At 36.5% G+C, this 9,125-nt stretch overlaps 1 protein-coding gene across 4 annotated transcripts in view; it reads left to right on the top strand.

Moving 5' to 3' along the window:
• Positions 1-7,598: 7,598 nt before the first annotated feature.
• The window catches only part of sh3pxd2b (SH3 and PX domains 2B), a 40,982-nt gene continuing 39,455 nt past the window's right edge, over positions 7,599-9,125 (top strand). For all 4 annotated transcript variants that reach the window (XM_008426910.2, XM_008426907.2, XM_008426909.2 and 1 more), the window contains exon 1: positions 7,599-8,020. In XM_008426910.2, the coding sequence (XP_008425132.1) occupies positions 7,949-8,020 (72 nt within the window). In that variant the 5' untranslated portion in view covers positions 7,599-7,948. The remainder of the gene's footprint in view (positions 8,021-9,125) is intronic.

Here is a 9,125-nt window from a genome sequence, read left to right as displayed (position 1 = left end):
TACATCCCTCTGGGTAATTAATTTATGTAATATTTAAGTTCCACTTTTAAATTCAATTATCATAAAATGGATGAATTTCTAAATTACTTAGATGAACTTGTACCACAGATAAGAAATAAATGTTAATTTTTTTCTGACTRCTATGAACTGAAAAGTACAAAAAAACCTGCATTAATATTCTAGAGTCTTAAAAGTAACTAAATCCAAAGTTATAGGTAAATTCRAATAATATTCCCACCCAACTTAAATTTAGAGCTTATAACCTTAAAAGTTATCTGAAAGCGTCACATCGGATCCTCCTCCCACCTTTAAACCCACTAATTCTTCCGGGACCTTTCATCTCTCCTCAAGATGTGCTGTCAAGTCCAGAAAAAGAACCGAGGAAAAGCGAGGGATTTCTCAGCAGTGACAGGAACACCGACACCAACATCAAGGTGAGGAACAATTACACACACGCTAATAATAAAAAAAAAATTTTAAATCTGCGAGTGTCAGTCTGAGGAAAAAGGTCAAAAAGGCAGGAAGTAAGAACATTTCTGTCTGGCCACACAGTGAAATATTAGCTCTACCACTTTGAAAATGCAGCKTCTGGRCCATATCAATGTAAATGTGATGGGGATAMTAAGCAGTGTTGTAAGCAAGGTACACTAATGCAATAATAAAAAACAAATTACAGCAGCATTACAAAACAATTGGTACAAACAATAAGAAACCATATTGCAAGCATCTTCAAAGTGAGGATCAAAAGTTCCTTAGTTGGTTTTTTGCATGTTTGACTAATAAAAATGTAATGTGGGTGTGCAGCTAAATCAGAGTCTGACATGCTGCTGATAGAAAAGCCATCAGAAAATGACATTTTAATGGTTCCTTTCTTCTGTAATTGCCCCTATTTCCACATGAATAGAGCATGTGGTGACTCAGACTCTGCATGTTTTTAAAAATATCATCCTCATGCTCTGCCTGCTGATGCACTGTGACACAGCTCTTAATGTGCTGCATTTCTGGAAGAAAAAAAGGATATATATCATATTTTGTTTCAAGAGCCAGAGCCTGGAGTGCAGTTTGTGTTGGTCACACCAGCAGTGCAGGTCGAAGGCCTATAAGGAGAACGGAGCTTTCAGCTATGAAATGTGGCTCTTCCTAATGATGTGATTTGTTGTTTGTAGACTCTTCCTTATCCTTATCTGTTTTCTTTTTCTCTTTTTTTGCGCTTTATTCAGCTTATTTGAAAAAAATGACACAATGACATTTTTTTTACATATATGTAAATTAGTTGGTCCTACAGGCTAATCCTAACAGAAAAATGCAGGGACCAAAGCAGACCTCTCCCATCGAAAAACAACTAAAGCCTCTGGATCTTCAGAATATCATTACGTTTAGCAGGAGCCCAGTAATGATCCTTTTATTTAATTCAGGCTTTTTGAGGCAGGGAAACAACTGAAACATGTAAGACACCGGACTCTGAGAACTGACCTTTGACAGTTCTCCCCATTTGCATTGGGCTGATAATTGACAAATAAGCAGGAGGCACACTGCCCCCTGCACACTGCCCCCTGCACACTGCCCCCTGCACACTGCCCCCTGCACACTGCCCCCTGCACTCTGCCCCCTGCATATCTTGCGCACTGCCCCCTGCACTCTGCCTCCTGCACACTGCTCCCTGCACTCTGCCCCCTGCACTCTGCCCTCTGCACACTTCCCCATGCACTCTGCCTCCTGCCTCCTGCCCCTTGCCCCCTGCACTCTGCCTCCTCATAAGGCCTGAATCAAATGCGTCTTGAAAATATAACAGGTGAAGCATTTCCAGTCAGGGTAAATGGTGAATAAATAAAATGAAATAAAAAGCTAAAATATTCAGATTAGTAATGTTATTTCAAACAGTCTTAAATATGTATTGGGTTTTAAAGCTGCTTAATTGGATCGTTTGGTAGCTGCTCTAAAAGGTACTATTGAAACCAGAAGTTTACATGCACTGCATAAAAAAACATCGTTTTTCTCACTGTGTGAAGTCGAATCAGGCCAACCTTCTCTTGTTTTAGGTCCATTAGAATTAAGGTTTTCTTTTGTCAGTAACCAGTGGTTCACTGTCTTCCAACTCTATTTTACAACAAAATAATGATTAATATGTGGGGAAAAAGCCCCACAATACAAGCATAAATTATTGTGCACAGTTTGTGATACTGGAGTTGTTTTAGAACAACTTCTCTCAGGCTAGCCTTTAGATTCAGCCTCTGGGTAAAAACTAATCTGGATTTATTCTATATGAAGAAGATGAGAGAATTATATAATGCAGTTAGGATATTAGCTGCTTGTTCAAACTCCAGTCCTTAAGGGCCGATGTCCTCAAACTTTTTCATRTGTCTCTGATCAAACATAGCTGAATTAATTGGCTAAATTACATTAACCATATGTCATCAGTTTCTACAGAGSCCTGCTGTTATTTGATTAAGATGTACTACTTCAGCAAAATGTATTAAAGTTGCGGTACACCGGCCCAGAYGGACTGGAGTTTAAATCCTCCACTTTAAAGGAATCTCCGTTTAAAAACCTTGACCTATCGTTCTAATTAATATCAGACAGAAAATACATTTTGTTTAGTCTCATTAATAATTCATTGAATTTTTGCTTAGTCCAGGTGGAGGACTTAGTTTCTGTGGGCAGGAAAAAACTGAATTCATACCCAGATAATACTTCACAATTTCTTCTTCTTTTTTGTTGTTTTTTTTTTAGATTAGCTAAKATAATTTGGTCATTTCAATTTAAACGTCTCATAAAGTTAAAATATTAAATATTATAAAACATTAATTTTCAAGATGTGTCATTAGACACAGATCACATTGTGAGTAACAACGTTGTGTAAGCTCTGTGGTGTGAGGAAAAGATTCTCAATCTTTCTTTTACTCTTATTACACTTTTGAAACAGTCATCATGGATAAAATGTAACCCTGGAGCTTAGTGGCCTCAAGTTAAGATGGCAATGTAATTCCAGCGTTTCTGTCACTGAGCTCACACAGATAATGGCCTCCACAAAGCAGCAAACCTGNGGACTGGAGTTTAAATCCTCCACTTTAAAGGAATCTCCGTTTAAAAACCTTGACCTATCGTTCTAATTAATATCAGACAGAAAATACATTTTGTTTAGTCTCATTAATAATTCATTGAATTTTTGCTTAGTCCAGGTGGAGGACTTAGTTTCTGTGGGCAGGAAAAAACTGAATTCATACCCAGATAATACTTCACAATTTCTTCTTCTTTTTTGTTGTTTTTTTTTTAGATTAGCTAAKATAATTTGGTCATTTCAATTTAAACGTCTCATAAAGTTAAAATATTAAATATTATAAAACATTAATTTTCAAGATGTGTCATTAGACACAGATCACATTGTGAGTAACAACGTTGTGTAAGCTCTGTGGTGTGAGGAAAAGATTCTCAATCTTTCTTTTACTCTTATTACACTTTTGAAACAGTCATCATGGATAAAATGTAACCCTGGAGCTTAGTGGCCTCAAGTTAAGATGGCAATGTAATTCCAGCGTTTCTGTCACTGAGCTCACACAGATAATGGCCTCCACAAAGCAGCAAACCTGWTGAGTAATAGTTACAGTCTCATCAATGCTTCATTCTCTGGGTCTTTGGTCAGAAAGCTTGTAATCAGTTTTATGGGATCAAGATTCTCAGTGATGATTAGAGACAAAACACGACTACCAAGAGGTKTGGGCTGAACCAATGATGCCATTCTGGCCAAATGTCTATTACTATACTCAACAGTAGTTTTATGACTGCCATATCTATTATGTACTTTTAATGACTTACTTGAACCAATCAGCCGTCCGATTGATTTARGCAGATCTGTGAAAACACTGTTACAACCAAACTCAACCAAAGATAAAARCCTGGATGAGTTTCTCTAGATTTGTTGGGACATTAGTCATTTAATCCTGAAAATGTTCTACAGATGATAGAAGGCCGACTTTATACTTGCCATACAACTAACTGTAAAATTTGGACCCTGTTGTGACAAAAAATCTTTGATAATTCAAAATTGTAGCCCCCAACTCTTTTTTTTTAATCAATTATGTTTTTTTGAATAATCATTCCATCATAAAAAAGAACAACTCAAATGCATTGAGTCAATAATTGTGGAGTAGCTGAACTTCTGACCAGAACCAGAACCAAAATCATTTTTTGTAGGCATAACTTTCCCTTGAATCATGTTYGGAGTGATGTTCTGTTTTTTCTGGAGATTTTCCTCAGCAAAGTCCTCATTTAACCACTGTAACCYTGTCCCATTACCTCTGCATGTAAATCCCTATAGTGGCAGCCATGACTGGGGCAAAGGTGAGGTTATAAGGGTGAGCACATCATATAGGGATGAAAGTAGTGATTTAGAGGGATTAGATACGGTGCACTGAGACTGAAATTAGGACCAAACTGAACTCCTGGTTACCTCCAATTCCAAGGCTCATCTTCATGTGAAAAACCATCAAAGCCTTTTTGCAAATAATGACCATAGAAAAAGTGGCAGAAATCTATTTTTGAAAAACAAAACAAAAACACATAAATGGTTGTGAAATGTGTATGTTTCTACATGCTCACATGGTGGTTTGGGATTCTCCTGGGACTGATAAGATGCCGAAATGACGAGTAAACATCATTAGTTCACATTCTGTTCCTGCCTCTAATTGAAGTGTATTATCAGAAGAACACATGTTCTGTCAGCTCTTTTCATCTCCGGGTAAAACACAGACATGATTAGACATCACAGGGCTGCATTACCTCGGCATGACACCCACATTAATACCGAGACTCTGATCATTAGGTGCCTGCAGGATTTAATGATGCCACMGAGTTTACTGTGGTCTGTCTCCTACTTTCAGGTTGTTTGCTTCTTTGTGTCAAGGTAGTAACAAATAAAAGAATGCATATGGGAGTCTTTGACTTTACAACTGATGGTTGAGAAGATTTTGAAAATATGTGATATTGTTAAATGATGGTATAAAAGGACGACATGGTACATATAACAATGTGGAAAGAAAGCTTTGATCAGAAAGCACAAAACTGAACTTTTTATGTCTCACAGAAAAGGACCACGGTGTTGTGTCATCTAAGGTCTGTGGTTTATTTTTAGAGGGTTTTTTAAGAAGTTTATTTTATCAAATACACAATCATAATATGGTTTTAGTAAATGCACAATCATGATAGTAAAACATGGCAATGTCTGCATCATCCTGTGAGAAAACYTTTCCTCAGCAAGGACATTTATTTAGAGTTTCTCCCACTGTTGSTCTATCATAAAAAAATCAACACGATGGATTGTATCTTGTGATCATAATGTGGCAAATTGTAATTATAGCTCATAAAAATTTACTTACAATCTTATACTGAAAAATGAATAATGCAATTTTATACTGCATACGTTCCAGCTTTTATGTTCTATAATAGACCACTGTGTTGTTTCAGGTTAAAATATGTGAATTGTTAACTGCATTTTTTTTCTTAAAGGTCTAACTTTTTAACTCTGTTGATCTTGTAAACTGAAATGTAAAATATTTTCCAAATATCAGTACAAAAGTACCTCAATGCTGCAAACTTGTGCTGGTGAAGCTTTTGTTCTAACTTYTGTCATACCTCGTCATCAGCTCAAATGTTTGATCCATTTTATTTATTCATTTAAAATGGAACTTTGAACAAATCATCTGGACATTTTTGTGAGTTTGTGATAAAAATCTTCTACCTACTTGATATTTAAGTATCTTTCTCTATTTACAAGGAGTCTAACAAGACTCCACAGAGCAATAAGTCATGTTTCATTTCTGCTTTTCTCCAGAGTAGTTTCTGTTTCCCTTTACTCAAGTTCAAGATTAAACTTTCACATCAGCAAGAAAAAGATTAGACATTCACATATTTATATATTTATAAGTTATAAAACTTAATTTGCATAACTTACACAGATAGTTCTAAACTTTTACTTCATATACCAATGTGGTTGTGTTCAAAACACAACCACATGTCACGGCATATTAATGACTTTGAACTTGACATTGTCACATGTGTTACTGAGCAACATGGAGAAACTGCCACATATGCAGTTATATTGTAATGAGCTCAAAACACCAAAAGATGGCGCTATGGTGCAACAAAACTGACAGGACTTTGTGAACGTCACCAGAGACATTAAAAGACCTAAACATCTCAAACATCAAAAGCAAATCAGTGCTATTTAAATCTGAGATTGGCTCTGCCAAGAATTCAGCAGAATTTYATTGGGAACTTAAAGTTAKTATTTTATTCCGTCTACGCATGCTTATAATGTACATAATTGTGAAAAAGCATGAGACTCTTTAAAGACTCCATTACAACACTGGTGTTAGTAATCAATCCAATTACAAAAGGTGGCAGCATGCATGACCTTTGACCCCAGCAAGGACWGGAGCAGCAGAAATGTTTGGATTAGGACACAGCATCTCCTCAGCCGCCACCTAGAATGAGATGCAGCTGCATGGTCAAAAACTTACTTTTGGTCAGCACTGATGTAAATAGGTACTTTAAAAAAAAAAAAAAAAAAATCACAAAATTAAGGTTTGGAAAAAACATTTCAACATATAGTAAACAATAGAGTTATATGACGTAATATTCAAAGCCATTTCACATAATTTATTGCAAACTACATATGAATTGAGGTTAATACAAGAGTTAAATCCTCCTGACTACCAGGAAAAAAATATTGTCCATCACCATTTTTTTTTTAATCCCACAGTCTTTGTAAGGTAATAAAGTTTTKTGCACTTACTTTGTCTCGTCCCAAAAAATGTGTTATTATGCATAAACGCCATTTTTATGAATTAGAAAAAGGTACGTACAAAAGTCCCACCCCTTCACATGTGGAATCATTGAAAAGCCCTARATGYCTCCAGATASCAAAAGGAATTAATTCAGTAGAATGCAGGGGGTGGGAAATATTCAAGTTTAGAAATGTCCTCTACAGAGGACAGAMATGAACTACTGGTAGTCAGGAGGACATTACGGTAACCTCAATCCAGTCATTTATCAATAGATAATTTCTTGGAGCAATAAAACTAAAGATTTACATTTCGACAAATACAATGAATAAGAATATCATAAAACGCATCAAAAACTTTTTTTATACTTATGTCATGTTATTGCATGTTGGATGCAAACCACGCACAACCACTGGAATGATGTTTATATGGAACTGTATCCAACGATAGAGATTTAAATTTAAATGGCAGAAAAGTCTGTTACAAAGAAGAAATAAGAAAGAAATAAGAAAAGACCGCAGACTTGAAAGGATTGTTCCCGAACAAATATTGTTCCCTAATAACGTTCTGAATGATGCATCATAGACCATTTTGAAATAGTACCGTTAAACTAGCCCCTGATTATTATTGCTGTAATCTTTTATCTGAGCTTCGTCTCTTTTTAACCCAAATCCATATTTACATTTTGCCAAAATGTCTGATGTAAAAAAAAAAAARAAGAAGAAATGAAAGAACATGAAAGGTTCTCTGGCAAATGCTGTGGCAGCATGTGGTTAACTGTGACGCCATAGGGCTGGTCCGCGSAGCGAAGCGGCGCTTTCCAGCTGCTCAGATGGGAGTGGGTGAGCTGGGATAGGCTGGGAGTTTGGTTGGGAAGTCGTAAGCGGATCCAGAAACGGCACAAGAAGGAAAGAAAGAAAAGAGGAGATCCAGGATTCAAAGACCTTCATGCACAAATCGACTGAATGTTTTACAGGAAATCTGACGCAGTAATTTTGCGGAAAACGGGTTTTGTTACCGCCACAGGTGACGGATTGGAACTGTGTGGATGACAAAGAGAGATCCGCGGTGAAACAGCTAACTTTTCCAACCGGGTGTGATCGCTCGTAGAAAACTTGGAGTTGGATTTCTGCGTTTTGTTGTAACGGTCAGTGGAAGAGGAGGACATCATGCCGCGGCGCACCGTGCAAGAAGTAACCGTGCAAGATGTCCAGAAGCGAAGGAATCCCAACAAACACTATGTAAGCTCCTTTATTTGGAAGATCCCAGCGGCAGGCAACACGCCGAGATTATTCCGCTGCTCTGCCTCTTTTAAAGTCAGGAAAAGTAACAACAAAGAGTGTCAGATTACAGTTTACCAAACCAGCCCAAAGAAACAATTAGACATTCCTGAAATGTGTTGCTGTTTTAAACATTAACCTGACTTGTACTGTTGTTAAGTATGATTTAATCCTGAAAACCAAAAGTGGGGATGTAGGAAAACTTTTTAAAACACTCAGATACCAACAACCACTGGAAGAGACAATAGCCCCTGTATGTGATTTATATCCTTTGAAACCACCAAATAACTCACTSAGTTTGGATGAGAAGAATCTCTTGTGGGTTTTGGTGTTATTGTGGTTCATGTGTTTTTTTAAAACCTGCSGGTCTTATATATAGAGTAAGTAAATACTTATACAGCTGAATAAAAAGCATTCACACCMTTTGAACTTTTCAACATTTGGGATAATGTAAACATGTGGAAGAAGGTGCTCTGGTCATATGAWACAAAATCCACGTTTTTGCATTCTTGGAAAATTAGTTGTTTGCTTTCCCTACATACAGATGGGGAAAACAGACACCAGGAACACACCATTATGTGAAATATGGTGGCGGAAGCATCATGCTTTGGGGACGTTTGTCTTCTATATGGACAGAGGGAAAGACGATATAATTTTGTACAGCCATTCATCAGTTTGTAATCACAGTAGTACGTTTTGAATGCACCTCAATATTCAATGATTTATAGTAATTCTCTACTTTCTACTCATTGCCTACAAAAGAGAATCTGACTATATGACTCAAATATATGATAACTCCAAGAGAAAAGCCAGATACTTGTTTTTGTGTAAACGTCTGTCAGGTTTTATGAGTCGCTTTGCCCACATACTGATCAGARCCTAAATAAATGAGAACAGATGGTAACACATAATCATATAATATTTTACTCAGTAATGTTGTACGCAATTTTTTTTTTCAAAACCTCTTTTTTTACAGGTTTTAAAATTCATAGAATTGATATAGAAATGTTTAGATAAAACCTTACACATGGGAATGATCCAATCAGAATCCAAATCTTCATCCATC

This window comes from Poecilia reticulata, linkage group LG14, assembly GCF_000633615.1.
Source record: "Poecilia reticulata strain Guanapo linkage group LG14, Guppy_female_1.0+MT, whole genome shotgun sequence".
Taxonomy (NCBI): Eukaryota; Metazoa; Chordata; class Actinopteri; order Cyprinodontiformes; family Poeciliidae; genus Poecilia; species Poecilia reticulata.
Note: the sequence above shows the minus strand (reverse complement) of the source record. Positions and strands in the feature narration are given on the sequence as shown.